The 17836-nt window shown below is 62.2% G+C and overlaps 1 protein-coding gene across 1 annotated transcript in view; it reads left to right on the top strand.

Moving 5' to 3' along the window:
* NOTCH1 (notch 1) overlaps positions 1–14901 on the top strand; it is a 49872-nt gene extending 34971 nt beyond the window's left edge. The window contains exons 18-34 of the mRNA XM_011957409.1: positions 632–860; positions 1592–1793; positions 2277–2430; positions 2523–2707; positions 3232–3364; positions 3693–3950; positions 4027–4139; positions 4780–5351; positions 5557–5988; positions 7335–7483; positions 8197–8413; positions 8596–8683; positions 8772–8937; positions 9808–10103; positions 11414–11561; positions 11673–11770; positions 13063–14901. Of these exons, the coding sequence (XP_011812799.1) occupies positions 632–860; positions 1592–1793; positions 2277–2430; positions 2523–2707; positions 3232–3364; positions 3693–3950; positions 4027–4139; positions 4780–5351; positions 5557–5988; positions 7335–7483; positions 8197–8413; positions 8596–8683; positions 8772–8937; positions 9808–10103; positions 11414–11561; positions 11673–11770; positions 13063–14553 (4931 nt within the window). The 3' untranslated portion in view covers positions 14554–14901. The remainder of the gene's footprint in view (positions 1–631; positions 861–1591; positions 1794–2276; positions 2431–2522; positions 2708–3231; positions 3365–3692; positions 3951–4026; positions 4140–4779; positions 5352–5556; positions 5989–7334; positions 7484–8196; positions 8414–8595; positions 8684–8771; positions 8938–9807; positions 10104–11413; positions 11562–11672; positions 11771–13062) is intronic.
* Positions 14902–17836: the final 2935 nt, after the last annotated feature.

Consider the following 17836-nt stretch of genomic DNA (forward strand, 5'->3'; position numbering starts at 1 on the left):
CAGGGTTGGGGCACATGGTGCTGGCCAGAAGCGCCCAGGGAGGCCTGAGTGTGGCTGGGAGGGTTGGGTCGGGTGTGAGGGATGTGCTGAGGGATGGCCGGGGTGGTTCAGGAGGGCCCCAGGGCCGGCTTGCCCCTCCCTGCACTTTGCGGGAGAGTCATGATAGGCCCTCCCACGGCTCTTCACCGAGCTGAGGATGGCTTGGGCCCAGCCTGCACTCCTGCTGGGCTCGTCAGGCCCCACTGCAGGCCAGGGCTCTCAGGCCTCCCCGGCCCTGCTTCACAGAGGTTGAGGTTGGCAGAAGCTGGGGGTCTTGCTGGCATCACCTGGCAGGCAGAGGCAAGAGCTGTCACTCCTCCCCTGCTTGGTCTGTGAAACCTGCAAAACTGTCCCCTGCCCTGGGACTTGAGGACAGGAGCAGGTGGGGAGAGAGAGACCCCAAGCATAGGAGACGGGTGTGATGCAGCCTGTGGGTGCTGGGGCTCCCCACCAGACACCTTTGTCCCAGGGCGGCTCGCTGCAGCCCTAGCAATGAAAGGCTGGGCTGTCCGCAGCCGTGCAGCCTTCCCAGCCCCCTCCTGCAAGTGTGGGTTTGTGCCTGCCCCTCACACACCTTTCCGTCCCCTCCCAGACCCATGTCACAACGGCGGCTCCTGCACAGACGGCGTCAACACGGCCTTCTGCGACTGCCTGCCCGGCTTCCAGGGCACTTTCTGTGAGGAGGACATCAATGAGTGTGCCAGTGACCCCTGCCGCAACGGGGCCAACTGCACGGACTGCGTGGACAGCTACACGTGCACCTGTCCCGCAGGCTTCAGCGGGATCCACTGTGAGAACAACACGCCCGACTGCACAGAGAGGTGCGAAGGGCTCGAGTGAGGCCATGGGGGGAAACAGGCAGTGTGGGCCACACGCAGTAGCTGGCAGCCTGACACACCACGCAGGCGTCTGCCCAGGCCTGCTGGGCACTTAGCACGGGTTGCAGCCGGGCACACCACGCAGGCGTCCACCTAGGCCTGCTGGGCACTTAGTGCTGGCTGCATTGAGTCCAGACATTGTTCATTGTACCAACGTGTCCCTCCTGAGAGGGCCATTGTGACCTCCTCCTGTGTCCCGCACCAGGAACGCCAGTAGTCTGTCCTGAAGAACTGGTGTGCCTCCTTCTATTAGACAACGAGGACTCTGTCACTCTTGTTTCCTTTTTGCCGTGGTTGCCAGGAAGCTCATTTGGTAAACGTCAGTCTCATCCCTGATTTCTGACGTTAATTACCTCCCGTGTTACTAGGACAGGTTCTGGTTTCTCCCGGTTTCTCCCTCATTCTTACTTTAACCACCCTATGCCCGTGCGTTTGGTAAAGCCACTCTCGACCTGACTTATAAAGAAGACAGGGAAGGGAGGTGTGACATGGTGTGAGAGCTGGGCCCCGGGCTCTCGCTGGCCTCCCTGGATCAGCCAGGCTGCCCTGGGCCTGTCCTGGCCATCAGGCCCCTTAGGGCTGAGCGGAAGGGGAGGTGCTGGCGAGGCAGGGTCTGCTGGAGCGGGGACCACCAATGCCCTCATCTCAGCCCCTGCCTGTCCACCCCCCTGCAGCTCCTGCTTCAATGGTGGCACCTGTGTGGACGGAATCAACTCGTTCACCTGCCTGTGCCCACCCGGCTTCACGGGCAGCTACTGCCAGCACGATGTCAATGAGTGCGACTCACAGCCCTGCCTGCACGGTGGCACCTGTCAGGATGGCTGCGGCTCCTACAGGTGCACCTGCCCCCAGGGCTACACTGGCCCCAACTGCCAGGTGAGTGCACCAGCCACAGAGGTGCCCGAGGGAGGGGCTCTGGGTGGGTGCCTGCCTGCGGGGGGTGGGAACGGTCACTCCCAGGTCCCATCGTGTCGGCTCAGGGTCACCCCCACACTCCTGGGCAGAGGGCTTCGGGGGTCTGAGCAGCCAGTGAAGGAATCTGATGCGGGAACCACAGGCATCTTCGGTTCAGTCTGGGTTTCTGGAGCCAGGGCAGGAGCTCAGGAACTGGGGGATGAGGAAAGACGTTCCTTTTAGCAAAGGCCGAGGGTGGTCTGGACCCACTGAGGGCCCTGAGGGAGACCCATCCCAGGCTATTCCCCGTGTGGGGGCCATGGGGAGTCCAGGGACGGCAGTTCCCACTTCTGTAGAATGGGTTGAGGCCCGGGTTGGAGTAGGCCCCTTGGCAGATGTGCGTTCTGAGCTACTGGGGAAATGGCCAGGGGGGTGGGCACCTGGCTGACCCCAGCCTGTCCCCAGAACCTCGTGCACTGGTGTGACTCCTCGCCCTGCAAGAACGGTGGCAAATGCTGGCAGACCCACACCCAGTACCGCTGCGAGTGCCCCAGTGGCTGGACCGGCCTTTACTGTGATGTGCCCAGCGTGTCCTGTGAGGTGGCTGCGCAGCGACAAGGTAACCCGCTGTGCCCACCCGGCTCGGGTCCCAGCCCGCCAAGGTCCTCCGTGGGCCTGGGCCTCACCTGTCCCCCACCCCAACCCCCACAGGCGTTGATGTTGCCCGGCTGTGCCAGCATGGAGGGCTCTGTGTGGATGCGGGCAACACGCACCACTGCCGCTGCCAGGCAGGCTACACAGGCAGCTACTGTGAGGACCTGGTGGACGAGTGCTCACCCAGCCCCTGCCAGAACGGGGCCACCTGCACAGACTACCTGGGCGGCTACTCCTGCAAGGTGGGGGTCCATCCTAGCGTGAGGGTTGTGGCCGACACAAGTGTTGCCACACACTGGGCCCTGACTGGGAGCTGGCACAGTGGAGAAAACTGAACCTGATAGGCCCATGCACTGTTCAGTCTCATTAGGGGAGGGCTGGGGTAATCAGGGTAGACCACCTGGAAGAGGCCGCCTGTGGAGAGCCCGAAGGAGGGTGAATACGCTGAGAAGTGGGATGGGGTTTTCCCTTCCTCTAGATTGTGTCTGGGCTTGGCCAACACCTACCCTGAGACCCTCAACCCTCACCTCTATCCTACGGGACGGAGTCCACCCACCCCCAACAGGCAGTGACTCCGGTCACCGAAGCCCCGCCAGGGTCTGTTGGGCTGGGTCTCCCTCCAGGTCTGACAGCAGCGAGGGGCCTGTGGCTTCGCTGGACCTGAGGGCAGCTCACGTGGCCCTGTCAGCCCTCACGGGGGGGTGGGGGAAAGCTGCATCCTGGCACCGACTGAGCCGCAGGGCCCCTCGTTCTGTTGCCTGCACAGTGCGTGGCTGGCTACCACGGGGTGAACTGCTCTGAGGAGATTGATGAGTGCCTGTCCCACCCCTGCCAGAACGGGGGCACCTGTCTTGACCTCCCCAACACCTACAAGTGCTCCTGCCCACGGGGCACACAGGGTAAGGGCCACCGCACGGAGGGCTGGTATTGGGCATCCATGGCCAGGGCAGGGGCAGAGGCAGGGCAGGCACCCCGTGATCGGCCTGAGGCATCCAGGAACCAGCCATTTTCCCACGTGAGGCCAAGGCCAGTGCAGAGCTGCCCAGGGAAAGGGCCCAGAGTGGGGGGCCCAGTGGGAAGGGCGTCTCCACACCACCCTCAGCACCTGCCTCACCCAAGCATCCGTGCAGCCCCAGACCTGAGCGCTTGTTGTCTGGGACGGACACGTGACACGGCAGGGCTGGCACAGCAGTGAGTTCGGGCCGCTGATGGCACCTGGCCCCGCAGGTGTGCACTGTGAGATCAACGTGGATGACTGCAACCCCCCCGTTGACCCCGTGTCTCGGAGCCCCAAGTGCTTTAACAACGGCACCTGCGTGGACCAGGTGGGCGGCTACAGCTGTACCTGCCCGCCGGGCTTCGTGGGTGAGCGCTGCGAGGGGGATGTCAACGAGTGCCTCTCCAATCCCTGTGACGCCCGTGGCACCCAGAACTGCGTGCAGCGCGTCAACGACTTCCACTGCGAGTGCCGTGCCGGTCACACCGGTGGGTGCCGTGCCCGGGCGGGTGGGGTGTGCAGGGCAGCTGGGTGAGCGTCTCACTGCCCTGCTCTCACCCCCAGGGCGCCGCTGCGAGTCAGTCATCAACGGCTGCAAGGGCAAGCCTTGCAAAAATGGGGGCACCTGTGCTGTGGCCTCCAACACCGCCCGTGGGTTCATCTGCAAGTGCCCTGCGGTAGGTGCAGGGGTGCAGGGAGGTGGGGGCCCTCCAGGGGAGACACCTGGAGAGGTCCGCCTGAGGGCCTCGGGGCACAGAGTGGGCAGCGATCCTCGAAGCCTTCATCCTCCTCATCACCCTGACATCATATTTTTTTTACTTTCAATAAATGATTTTAGAGACATTTTAGATTTATAGAAAAATGGAGTGGAAAGTAGACTCCCTGGGGTGACTCTCCCCTGCACGCACTTCTCCTGGTTAGCAGCTTGCTAATTTCACTCCACATTTCACTGATACATTGTTACCAACACCAGCCCTTCCTGTACCTGGGGCTTGCCCTTGGCTTTGTGGTTGTAGGTTTGGGCTGAGGTATGACATGCCTGCCCACCCTCGAAGGATCACGGCAGAGAGTCCCTGCCCTAAAGTCCTCAGTACTCCACCAGTGTACCCCTTCCTCCATCTCCCAACCCCCTGGCACCCCCTAATTTTTCTCTGTCGATAGAATGTTTGTAAAGGATTTTGCTGCTGGGGACAAGGCTGTAGGCTGCCTCCCAGGTTAGGGGAGAGCGGTGGTGCTGCTGGCTGGGAGCTGGGCGTGAGGTGGCGGGCGGTGGGGGGCGGCCCACCCTGACACTGTCTTGTCTTCCCTCTGGGGCAGGGCTTTGAGGGCGCCACGTGTGAGAATGACGCTCGCACCTGCGGCAGCCTGCGCTGCCTCAATGGTGGCACGTGCATCTCTGGCCCGCGCAGCCCCACCTGCCTATGCCTGGGCCCCTTCACGGGCCCTGAGTGCCAGTTCCCGGCCAGCAGCCCCTGCCTGGGCAGCAACCCCTGCTACAACCAGGGGACCTGTGAGCCCACGTCCGAGAGCCCCTTCTACCGTTGCCTGTGCCCCGCCAAATTCAACGGGCTCTTGTGCCACATCCTGGACTACAGCTTCGGGGGCGGGGCCGGGCGCGACATCCCCCCGCCGCAGATCGAGGAGGCCTGCGAGCTGCCCGAGTGCCAGGAGGACGCGGGCAACAAGGTCTGCAGCCTGCAGTGCAACAACCACGCGTGCGGCTGGGACGGCGGCGACTGCTCCCTCAACTTCAATGACCCCTGGAAGAACTGCACGCAGTCTCTGCAGTGCTGGAAGTACTTCAGCGACGGCCACTGTGACAGCCAGTGCAACTCGGCCGGCTGCCTCTTCGACGGCTTCGACTGCCAGCGCGCGGAAGGCCAGTGCAAGTAAGGCCGCGGGGCGCATGGGGCTGAGGGAGGACCTGACCTGGGATGTGGCCTGGCTTGGGCCTAGAGGCCAGCACGCAGTTCCTAAGACTCTGCTCAGGGGGTGCAGGGACGTCCCCCTCTGCCGGCCAGTGGGCTGGAGGCGCCTGACGGTGGGTGTGAGGCCCGCGAGGAAGGCGGCCTGAGCGTGCCCCACCCCCCACAGCCCCCTGTACGACCAGTACTGCAAGGACCACTTCAGCGACGGGCACTGTGACCAGGGCTGCAACAGCGCGGAGTGCGAGTGGGACGGGCTGGACTGCGCGGAGCATGTGCCGGAGAGGCTAGCGGCGGGCACGCTGGTGGTGGTGGTGCTGATGCCCCCGGAGCAGCTGCGCAACAGCTCCTTCCACTTCCTGCGGGAGCTCAGTCGGGTGCTGCACACCAACGTGGTCTTCAAGCGCGATGCACACGGCCAGCAGATGATCTTCCCCTACTACGGCCGCGAGGAGGAACTGCGCAAGCACCCCATCCAGCGCGCCGCCGAGGGCTGGGCCGCCCCCGAGGCCTTGCTGGGTCAGGTGAAGGCCTCGCTGCTCCCTGGTGGCGGCAGCGGTGGGCGGCGGCGGAGGGAGCTGGACCCCATGGACGTCCGCGGGTAAGTGAGACCCGGCGCCCGCGCTCAATCTCGGAACCTCTCCTGGGCCCTTCCCCACGGCCTCCCTGCCCCTCACAGTCGGCGCCGCGGCAAGCAGGACTCTTCCCCACTTTACGGTAAAAGAGACGGAGGTTCCCAGAGGACCTGGGACCTCAGGGCCCGCACAGGCAAGGAGCAGAGGCAGCATTCCAGCTCAGGGCCCTGACCCCAGAGCCACACCCTTCCCCTGGGCAGGCGGCGCTCCTGTGCCCAGTAGGTGATTTTGAGATTGAGCTGTGCCCTAGGCACTGGGTACGACCCTGATTAAAACTCAGCCCTCTGCCAGCTGAGGAGGGTCATGCCTGTAATCCCAGCACTTTGGGATGCTGAGGCAGGAGGAGCCCTTGAGCCCAGGAGTTTGAGACCAGCCTGGGCAACATAGGGGACCTTGTCTCTGTTTTTTTTAAAAAAATGTATTAAAAGAAATAAAAAACAAAAAAAACTCAGCTCTCTGGGGGCTCCCACAGGGCTGAACAGACCCACCCCCAGACAAGAATGCCATTTGGTCATGGCATCTGCCTGGCTTAGGCTGGAGAGGAGGCAGGTGGAGGTCCTGGGAGGGGGCATTGCTGGGCCTTGCAGATGGAGGAGGAATTCGGGGAGGGGGTGGTCCACGGTGCCACAGGCAGGGGCAGCCTGAGTGCAGGGGCCACCCCACGAGACTCCTGCCCATGCCTACTCGATCTGGGGCAGCCGGACCCAGGAGCCAGATTGGTTGTGCCCTTGGTGTGCCTGACCCTGGTGGGTTTGCCCGTCAGTTCTGCTGGCTTGGAGCAGCCCCGGAGGTCAGAAGCATCATCTCACAGGCTGGTTGGGATCCTGATCATGGGAACCCAGCCCTGGGGAGCAGGAGTCCCAGCAGGGAGCAGAGCTCACCCCCAGCCAGCATCACCACACAGCCCACCACCGCTGTGCCCACCCCCACCGCACACCTGTGCTTCCCACAGGGCCTGGGGATGACTCCTAGGGCAGGACTGAGCTCCTGGCACGTTCTCTGTCCTGATATGAGGAAATGTGTTTGTGGCACCAGCAGGAGCCAGAGAGGGTGGCAGGACAGGCCAGGGAGAGCGCATTGGCAGTTATCTGGGATGAGCCGTGATCAGTACTGGCCGGAGTCTGGGGACTGCAGGGCACCAGTCCCCTGCAGGGTAGCTGCTGTCAGACCTGGCTTCCCGCCGCCCCAGGCTGCCTCGCCACGTCCTGACTGTGGCGTCATGGGCCGCGGTATCCCTGGGGCAGCGTCCCCAACTGGTGGGTGGGGGAGGAGGAAGCCTCGGGCCCCAGCCCCTGTCTGGTTATCCCCCCAGCTCCATCGTCTACCTGGAGATTGACAACCGGCAGTGTGTGCAGGCCTCTTCGCAGTGCTTCCAGAGCGCCACCGACGTGGCCGCGTTCCTGGGGGCGCTCGCCTCGCTGGGCAGCCTCAACATCCCCTACAAGATCGAGGCCGTGCAGAGTGAGTATGGCTCCTTCTCTGCTCCCCAGCCCAGCATCGCCGGGAACAGGCTCTGCCTCCAGGGGATGCCATCCCCTTGTGCCCCAGCCACGCTGGCTGTTTGTGCCAGTTGCCACCCACGGGTGTGCGCGTCACCGTCCGAGTTGGGGTAGGGCTTTTGTGGAATTTTCTGAATGGCACTCCCTCCCCACCTGTGGCGGTGACAGCTGCCGGTGGAGCCACCCGGGAACGAGTCCAGCCACGGGAAAATGGGTGCCTGCTTCTCTCCCCACCCCTTCCCCCTGAATTTTCTTTGTTGGGTATTATTTCAAAATCATTACGGCTTTTTTTAAAGAAAAAAAAGAGAGAGAGAGAAGAATTGATCGGTGTCATGTGAAGTGTTGAAGTTTGTATCTTGAAAATCCCTCTAAATCCTTGTCTTAACAGCTCAATGCAAGTGCAGCGATTTGAAGTTGACTAATCCTCCTTCCTTAAAGGAGAAAAAAGTAAAAGCCGTCTCCAGATAGAGTCGGCTGGTGCAGGAGAGAATTTAGCGATAGTTTGCAATTCTGATTAATCGCGTAGAAAATGACCTTATTTTGGGGGGCGGGATGGAGGAGAGTGGGTGAGGAGGCGCCTGGCCGCGGAGCCAGTCCGCTGCCCCCCGGCCACCAGCCTGCTGCGTAGCCGCCGCCTGATGTCCCAGCGCCTGCCCCTGGCCTCTGTGCCCGCAGGTGAGACCGTGGAGCCGCCCCCGCCGGCGCAGCTGCACTTCATGTACGTGGCGGCGGCCGCCTTTGTGCTCCTGTTCTTCGTGGGCTGCGGGGTGCTGCTGTCCCGCAAGCGCCGGCGGCAGCATGGCCAACTCTGGTTCCCTGAGGGCTTCAAGGTGTCCGAGGCCAGCAAGAAGAAGCGGCGGGAGCCCCTCGGCGAGGACTCTGTGGGCCTCAAGTGAGCGGACGCTGCCCCTGCTTCTGGGGCCCCGGGGGGAGGTGGGACCTGGCCGAGCATCCTCACGGGGGGTCTGCCCCTCCCAACGCAGGGCCCACCTCCCACGCCAGGCCTGGGCTAGGGGCCTCTGGGGGCTTCTTAGGGAGCTTGCTCAGCCTCACTTCTCGAACTCTCACCCCCAGGCCCCTGAAGAATGCCTCAGATGGTGCCCTCATGGACGACAACCAGAATGAGTGGGGGGACGAGGACCTGGAGACCAAGAAGTTCCGGGTGAGTCGCAAGGCTCCCGGGCTCCCGGGCTCCTGGGCACCTGCCGCCGGGCTGCCCTGACACGCCTCTGCTCACTCCTCCTACGTAGTTCGAAGAACCCGTGGTTCTGCCTGACCTGGACGACCAGACAGACCACCGGCAGTGGACTCAGCAGCACCTGGATGCCGCTGACCTGCGCATGTCTGCCATGGCCCCCACGCCGCCCCAGGGTGAGGTTGACGCCGACTGCATGGACGTCAATGTCCGCGGGCCTGGTAAGGGTGCCAGCAGCCAGGGCTTCCCTAGCTCCGTGGCCCACCTGCCTCTACCCTAAGCCCCGAGGCTGGGGTACAGTTGATACTCTGGAAAATGAGTTGGGGGTGAGAGCTTTCATCCTTGGGGTATTTCCCATTCAGAGTGGATGGGGGGTCCTGGAGTCCTCCTGTTCTTCCACCAACCCTCTCCTGGGGCAATGCCGCACGGTCAGTATGTCCCTGTAAATTACTCTCTTCTGAAACCTTCTTCTTGAGATATGAAAAGCGTAGATTTTCTTTTTTTTTTTTTTTGAGACGGAGTCTTGCTCTGTCACCCAGGCTAGAGTGCAGCGGCACGATCTCAGCTCCCCGCAGCTTCCACCTCTTGGGTTCAAGCAATTCTCCTGCCTCAGCCTCCCAAGTAGCTGGGACTACAGGCACCCACCACCACGCCTAGCTACTTTTTGTATTTTTAGTAGAGACGGGGTTTCACCATGTTGGCCAGGCTGGTCTCGAACTCCTAACCTCAGGGGATCCGCCTGCCTCGGCCTCCCACAGTGCTACGGCTATAGCGTGAGCCACTGCGCCCATGAGCCGCCGCACCCAGCCAAAGTGTTGATTTTCTAACTGCATGTTTCTGGCGTCATCTTTTTCCTGGGTGGATTTTGGGTGCCTGGTTTTGGGCAGTTCAGGAAGCAGGTGCCTGTCAGGAGTTGACTGCTGGACTCAGCTCTGTCCACTGAGCAGCCCAGGCGGACTTCAGCTGCCCCTTGGTGGCTGTGTGGTGCATCTACACTGTGGCCCATTGAGCTCGGGGCTGCTGCCCACCTCCCCCTGGGCTGCAGCTGGGGACCAGCCCTCCAGACTGAGCACCCATCTCTGCCCCTGCAGACGGCTTCACCCCCCTCATGATCGCCTCCTGCAGTGGGGGAGGCCTGGAGACGGGCAACAGCGAGGAGGAGGAGGACGCACCGGCTGTCATCTCCGACTTCATCTACCAGGGCGCCAGCCTGCACAACCAGACAGACCGCACGGGCGAGACTGCCTTGCACCTGGCTGCCCGCTACTCACGCTCTGATGCCGCCAAGCGCCTGCTGGAGGCCAGTGCAGACGCCAACATCCAGGACAACATGGGCCGCACCCCGCTGCACGCAGCTGTGTCTGCCGATGCACAAGGTGTCTTCCAGGTAGGCGGCAGCTGCCTGTGTGCCCACCTGCCGTCCTCAGGGCCGCCGGGTGGTCCGGGACAGTGGCCAGGCATACGTGGCCCTGGGAGCCTGACCCCAAGCACAGCTGAGTCTGGGACAGCTGGTGCCTCCACCCAGGACTTTTGCAGTCAGCGAGGTACGATGGGAGGGGGGCGGGCGTCAGGCGCATCTGTGTGCTCCAGGGAAGCCAGGCAGAGGCGGGTCTGGCAGGAGGCCTGGGGGACCTGCTGAGTGAGGCAGCGCCTGCCCACCCCCAGCAAGACAGGCTCCATCAGGGTTGTGGGCCTTGCTCAAGGTCCAGGTCCCACCCCTGCAGCCCCTCGTGGCCCCACCCCTCCCTCAACCCTGGCTGCTGGCGTAGCCTGTGGCAGTGAGAAGAAGGGTTTAGAGGCTGCTGCTTGGTGCCTGCAGACCTAGGGCTCAGCTTGCCGGTGAGCTCGTGGCAAGAATGGATTTAGGGATTTGGATGCTTGGGTCTCCAGGGAATGTCCCTGGCAGGGGCTGCCTTTACAGTCACCCCTGTTGTGAGTCCCCAGGCTCCAGGCGGCCCTGGAGCGGGTTCAGATGGGCACAGCCCAGGGGAGTTACCACAGAGTTTCTCGTTTCATGATTTCTTAGCTCAGGTGACACGTCATCATCCTGCAGAAATAAATGTAGGTGAGCGGAAGGAGCATTGAAGGGAGGACTGTGTGGGTTTGTTGTGTGCCTCTCTCAGCCGCCTTCTTTGCACAGATGTGGAAGTTCCCAGGTGCTTTGCAGGAATCAGGCCAGTGCTGCATGGTACTTGGCCCCTGCCTTTTGCACCCGCCAGGGAGCAGGGGCCATCCCTGCTGCCAGAGGCCAAGGCCAGGCTGCATTACAAGGGCTGCCTACCGCTCTCCGGGCAGAGCTGGACACTGTAGCTCGGCGGTTCTGCGACGGCTGTAGGGCTGTGAGCCCGGCTTCCCGAGTGCCAGCTGTGACCCCCGTTGGGGGCAAGGGCTTGACCTCTCTGTTTTGTAGGTGGTCATGGCAGCTAGGACCACTGTGCGGATTAAATGAGGCCACACGTGGTCACGATGGACCCCACTGTCACCAAGGGGCCTGTGTGCGGGCAGCACAGCCCTACCCCCATCCCGGCCCCTCTTCGGGGCAGCCCTGTGGTGTTTCATCTTGCCCAGCCGTGCAGATCTCAGGAGGGTCTCTGTGTCCGGAAGGCAGTGGGGCCTCCCGTCCAGGCATTCGTTCTGGGCAGGAGGCATCGGTGCACGTCTGCCCGGCACCCGCCTGAGCCTCTCCCCATTACCCAGATCCTGATCCGGAACCGAGCCACAGATCTGGATGCCCGCATGCATGACGGCACGACGCCGCTGATCCTGGCTGCCCGCCTGGCTGTGGAGGGCATGCTGGAGGACCTCATCAACTCTCACGCCGACGTCAATGCTGTGGACGACCTGGGTGAGCCCACGGGGGCAGGGCTGCGCTGTCGTGGGGCGGGGCTGCCACGGGGACGGGTGGGGCTGGGCTGCCTCCAGCTGGTCTCCAGCCCCGTCTGCCTCTTTCACACAGGCAAGTCCGCCCTGCACTGGGCCGCCGCCGTGAACAACGTGGATGCCGCGGTCGTGCTCCTGAAGAACGGGGCCAATAAAGACATGCAGAACAACAAGGTGAGCGCGAGGCCGGGACGCGGCGGGAGACGCGGGGGCTGAATCCACGGATAAGTGAGGGCCGAACCCGCGGGGCACAGGGACACAAGGGCCTGACCCACCGGGTCTCAAGGGTCCCTGGGCCCGCATGCAGGCCCCACCCGCACGGTGCTGGGCACCTCGTTAGTGCTCCTCCCCTCCTTCAGCCCCTGTTTACGGAGCCCTCCCAGGCGCAGGTCCAGCTGGCGGGACCCGCGGCTCACCCCACAGACCCCGCCCTGCCCTCCTGGGTGGCAGTCATGGTGGGGCCCACAGCCTGGTGTGGGGAGTGCTGCTGCCGCCGCTGCTCTGTCACTGTCACCTGGACCTCGCCTTCTGTCCCCAGCTGTCACCAGGTGGGGGTGGGGATGGGAATGTGGTGACCCAGGTGGTGCAGATTGAGCCAGAACACGTGTGGCGGCAGCTCCCTGCAGGGCGCGGCCTCTTGGTGTGAATGTGAGCAGCTCTTTATCCAAGGGGAAGTGTCCCCAGCGCTGCAGCTCCTGGGCGAGCTGCTGACTTCAACAGCTGCTGTCGGGTTCCCCTGGGTGCTCAGGGCACAGGTGCAGACACCCCCACCTCCCTGCCGCTCAAACCCCCACCCCCGCCCCCAACTCCTGCTGCCCCCTTGGCATATCAGGCTAAGGCGTCCCTCCTGGGCGAGGGCACACAGCAGGCCTGGGCACCAGAGCATGTTGGCCCAAGCGCTTCCCAGTTCGTGGTGGCATGGCCTCACAGAGACTGGGCCCCAGAGGGCATCGAGGCTTGGGAAGCCCCTTCCCACTCCCACACAGCAGCCTCACCCAGACCTGCCATGTGTCCACCACACAGAGGAGACCCCGGGAAGGAGCTTGGTGGCCACCAGTGTGGCTTGGTGGCTGTCCATATGACGAGCTCCCTCTCTGGTGCCCTCACCAGTGCCTCTGAACCGCTCCAGAAATTTCCTTTAGTGCCTTGCTGGGGGCAGGGAAGAGGGCCTGCAGTTGGTTAGATTTTCAGTGGGGTCTGTGACCGCCGCATGGAGGTGGAGCCCTCCCGATCTAGGATAGAGGACTGCACAGACCTCCCCTCTGGGTGGGTTTCAGAAGCCTTAACATTTAACAGGAATCAGGCTAGGTGGTTGCAGAATGCTGGGGCGGGGTCCTGCGGAGCAGCCTGCCTCCCCCCACCCCATGGAGGAGGTTCTACTGCTGCTCCCTCTGGTGATGGAGCCTTGGGGAGGGTCCCCACACCAGGCCTGGCCCCCCTCACCAGCCCCCACCCTCGTCCCCCAGGAGGAGACACCCCTGTTTCTGGCCGCCCGGGAGGGCAGCTACGAGACTGCCAAGGTGCTGCTGGACCATTTTGCCAACCGGGACATCACGGACCATATGGACCGCCTGCCGCGTGACATCGCACAGGAGCGCATGCACCACGACATCGTGAGGCTGCTGGACGAATACAACCTGGTGCGCAGCCCGCAGCTGCACGGAGCCCCACTGGGGGGCACGCCCACCCTGTCGCCTCCGCTCTGCTCCCCCAACGGCTACCTGGGCAGCCTCAAGCCCGGCGTGCAGGGCAAGAAGGTCCGTAAGCCCAGCAGCAAAGGCCTGGCCTGTGGGAGCAAGGAGGCCAAGGACCTCAAGGCGCGGAGGAAGAAGTCCCAGGACGGCAAGGGCTGCCTGCTGGACAGCTCCGGCATGCTCTCACCCGTGGACTCCCTGGAGTCGCCGCACGGCTACCTGTCCGACGTGGCCTCGCCGCCACTGCTGCCCTCTCCGTTCCAGCAGTCTCCGTCCGTGCCCCTCAACCACCTGCCCGGTATGCCCGACACCCACCTAGGCATCGGGCACCTGAACGTGGCAGCCAAGCCAGAGATGGCGGCACTGGGTGGGGGCGGCCGGCTGGCCTTCGAGGCCGGCCCCCCGCGTCTCTCCCACCTGCCCGTGGCCTCCGGCACCAGCACCGTGCTGGGCTGCAGCAGCGGAGGGGCCATGAATTTCACCGTGGGCGGGTCCACCAGTTTGAATGGTCAATGCGAGTGGCTGTCCCGGCTGCAGAGCGGCATGGTGCCGAACCAGTACAACCCGCTGCGGGGGAGCGTGGCACCAGGCCCCCTGAGCACGCAGGCCCCCTCCCTGCAGCATGGCATGGTGGGCCCGCTGCACAGTAGCCTTGCTGCCAGCGCTCTGTCCCAGATGATGAGCTACCAGGGCCTGCCCAGCACCCGGCTGGCCACCCAGCCTCACCTGGTGCAGACCCAGCAGGTGCAGCCGCAAAACTTACAGATGCAGCAGCAGAACCTGCAGCCACCAAACATCCAGCAGCAGCAGAACCTGCAGCCGCCACCGCCACCACCGCAGCCGCACCTTGGCGTGAGCTCAGCAGCCAGCGGCCACCTGGGCCGGAGCTTCCTGGGTGGAGAGCCGAGCCAGGCAGACGTGCAGCCACTGGGCCCCAGCAGCCTGGCGGTGCACACCATTCTGCCCCAGGAGAGCCCCGCTCTGCCCACGTCGCTGCCGTCCTCGCTGGTCCCACCCGTGACCGCGGCCCAGTTCCTGACGCCCCCCTCACAGCACAGCTACTCCTCCTCACCTGTGGACAACACCCCCAGCCACCAGCTGCAGGTGCCTGAGCACCCCTTCCTCACCCCGTCCCCCGAGTCCCCTGACCAGTGGTCCAGCTCGTCCCCACATTCCAACGTCTCCGACTGGTCCGAGGGCGTCTCCAGCCCGCCCACCAGCATGCAGTCCCAGATCGCCCGCATTCCGGAGGCCTTCAAGTAAACAGCGCGCCCCACGGGACCCCGGCTTCCTTTCCCAAGCCCTGCGGGCGTCTGTATGCGATCTGTGGACGCCGGGGCTGACCAAAGGAGCCTTTTTAAAAACACATGTTTTTATACAAAATAAGAACAAGGATTTTAATTTTTTTTTAGTATTTATTTATGTACTTTTATTTTACACGAAACACTGCCTTTTTATTTATATGTACTGTTTTATCTGGCTCCAGGTAGAAACTTTTATCTGTTACAAGAAAACAAGCAAGTTCTGAGAGCCAGGGTTTTCCTACCCAGGATGAAAAGATTCTTCTATGTTTATAAAATGTAAACAAAGATTCATGATTTATAAATGCCATTTATTTATTGATTCCTTTTTTCAAAATCCCAAAAGAAGTGATGTTGGAGAAGGGAAATTGAACGAGCATAGTCCAAAAAGCTCCTGGGGCGCCCAGGCCGTGCCCTTTCCCCGCCGCCCACCCAACCCCAAGCCAGCCCGGCCACTCCGCCAGCATCACCTGCGTGTTAGGAGAAGCTGCATCCAGAGGCAAACGGAGGCAAAGCCGGCACACCTTTGGCATGGATTAATCTGCATCTGAAATAGGAAACTGAAGTTAAAGGATATGGGTTAGATGTTGCGATGTGTTTTTCAATGGTTTTTTGCAAGCATGCTTGTGAAAATGTGTTCTTGGAGTGTGTATGCCAAGAGTGCACACATGGTACCAATCATGAATCTTTGTTTCAGGTTCAGTATTACGTAGTTGTTCGTTGGTTAAACAAGTTCTTGGTCCCTCCAGGAGCACCCCGGCCCCCTGCCCATTCTTAAAATGTAGGCATCGTGCATGTCAAACATGAGAGGTGTGGACTGTGGCACTCGCCTGGGTCACGCACGGAGGCATGCTACCCTTTTCTGGGGAAAGACACTGCCTGGGCTGACGCTGGTGGCGGCCCCAGCATCTCCATCTGCACAGCGTCCCCCAGGCTCCGAGGAAGATGCGCCAGCGACACAGCCTGGGCCCCGGCTCGCGGGACCCGACTCCCTGTGGGCTCCCGTGTTTTGTAGGAGACTTGCCAGAGCCGGGCACATCGAGCTGTGGAACACCGTGGGCTGCATCCTTTGGTCCTGTCCCCGCAGCCCTGGCAGGGGGCATGCGGTCGGGCAGGGGCTGGAGGGAGGCAGGGGCTGCCCTTGGGCCACCCCTCCTAGTTTGGGAGGAGCAGATTCTTGCGATACCAAGTATAGCCTATGGCAGAAAAAATGTCTGTAAATACGGTTTTAAAGGTGGATTTTGTTTAAAAAATCTCAATGAATGAGTCTGTTGTGTGTCATGCTGATGAGGGACGTCAGACCCGGCTCAGCTCGGGGAGCCTCAGCTGCCCATCACTGGGGACACTCCGCGCCGTGCTGCCTGCTGCCCGCACGCCGGGGACGCCTCCGCCGCCGTGCCACCTGCATTCCTCAGGGCAGCCTCCCCCGGCTCAACGGGGGCCGCGTGGTGCCATCCCCGGGGGCATGACCAGATACATCTCAAAATGTGGATTTTTACTGTGTTTTATAAAATAGAGTGTAGTTTACAGAAAAAGACAACTTTTGAAAAAGTGATCTACGTGAACTGTAGATGATGTATTTTTTTCATCTTTTTTGTTAACTGATTTGCAATAAAAATGATACTGATGGCGATCCGGCTTCCACTCCCCTCTGCTCTGGCCTTCGACTCCCTTTCTGGGAGGGAGGGAGAGCTGCTATTCTCTGAGGGAGCCGGGAGTCGAGGGCCCCTTCTGCTGGGAGAGTGACGGTGAGGCTGCACCCACGGGGGTGCAGGGACCATGCTGCCTCCAAGGGCTCCACGGTGTCTGCAGCCTGCCTGATCCAGGCCCTTTGTAGGGAGATGGACACACAGCAGCAAGGGGGTTGCAGCCCTATGGGATGTGGGGCTCGTGCCTGGGGTGACACCCACGCGCCCCAGGACACCCACGAGTGAGTCTGGCCCTCCTGGCAGCTCGGGCCTCTTCTCTCAGCCTCAGAGGGATGAAGGTCCCACCCAACCATCCTGGGGACAGCCCCTCAGGGAGGTCTGCAGCAGGCAGGGGGCTGCGTAGGGAGGGCCTTGAGGCAGCAGCATGACCCCTCTGGGCTGGAGACCACAGGGAGGACTCTGGCCCTTACAGGAGGGCAAAGGGAGCTGTTGAAGCCTCTGAGCAGGGCAGCATGGGGCGTGGCAGAGTCTGGAAAGTTTTGTGATCCTAAGGGACCGGCTGAGCTAGGCAGAGGCGGCCTGGTACTGGGGTGCTGCTGCTGAGTAGAGCTGCCAGCCCTGCACAACGGTGGGCCCCTTCTCTCCCCACTGCCTGGGCCTCTGCCCAGCCCCAGACCTTCAGGGCAGGCCAGTGACTTCAAACCAGAGCGGTGGGGAGTCTGAGGTCCCTCCTTGGATTGCAAAGTGCTGCCTGCCCTGGGCCCAACCTCTCCAAGGAGGGATGTGAGGCTGAGGCCTTCACTATGCCTGGGGGCTGCATCTGCCAGCCAGTGCTGGGCACCAGGACCAGGAGGGGCCACCCTGCAGTGGCCTGTGACCTGACTCTTATCTTCAAAGTGGGTGGACCCAGCCGGAGTCCCGCCCATAAAACTCGCAGCACCCTGAAATTCCACTCTTGGGGGTCTGCCCGAAAGAAGTGAAAACAGGGACTCAAACAAAAGCATGTGGCCACTCACTCTCCCAGCAGCACTCAGTACAGCCAGACGGCCTGAGTGTCCACTGCCAACGACGGGTCAGCAAAATCTTCTGCTGTGACGGTGAACCTTAGTGTCAGCTCGGCCAGGCCATTTCACCAAACGGAGTGTGTCTCTGAGGTGTTCTGGATGAGGTTTGCATTTGCATCCACAGCCTGGGTAAGGCGGGCCACCCTTCCCGGTGTGGGTGGGTACCGTGTGGTCTGCTGAGGCCCGGGGAGGACAATAGGCTGAGTGAGAGGGGTCCTCCCACCTGACCGCTTGCACTGGACTTTGGTCTTTTCCTGCCTTCAGACTTGGACTGAAAACGTGGGCTCTTCCTGGGCCTGGAGCCCACCAGCCTTCGGACTTGCAACGCCGTCAGGCCTCCTGCCTGCAACTGCAGACCCTGGGACATGCAGGCCTCGAGGTCGCGTGGCCAATTCCCTGCAATAATCTCTCCAGAGGCACGTCTTACAGGCTCCATTTCCCGGAAGAACCCTGACGAATGTGCACAAGGGAATATGATTCCACCATAGAAAAGGAGGCACTGACACCCACCGTGCAGACAAGCCTTGGAAGC

This window comes from Colobus angolensis, unplaced genomic scaffold (genome assembly GCF_000951035.1).
Source record: "Colobus angolensis palliatus isolate OR3802 unplaced genomic scaffold, Cang.pa_1.0 Scaffold44, whole genome shotgun sequence".
Lineage (NCBI taxonomy): Eukaryota > Metazoa > Chordata > Mammalia > Primates > Cercopithecidae > Colobus > Colobus angolensis.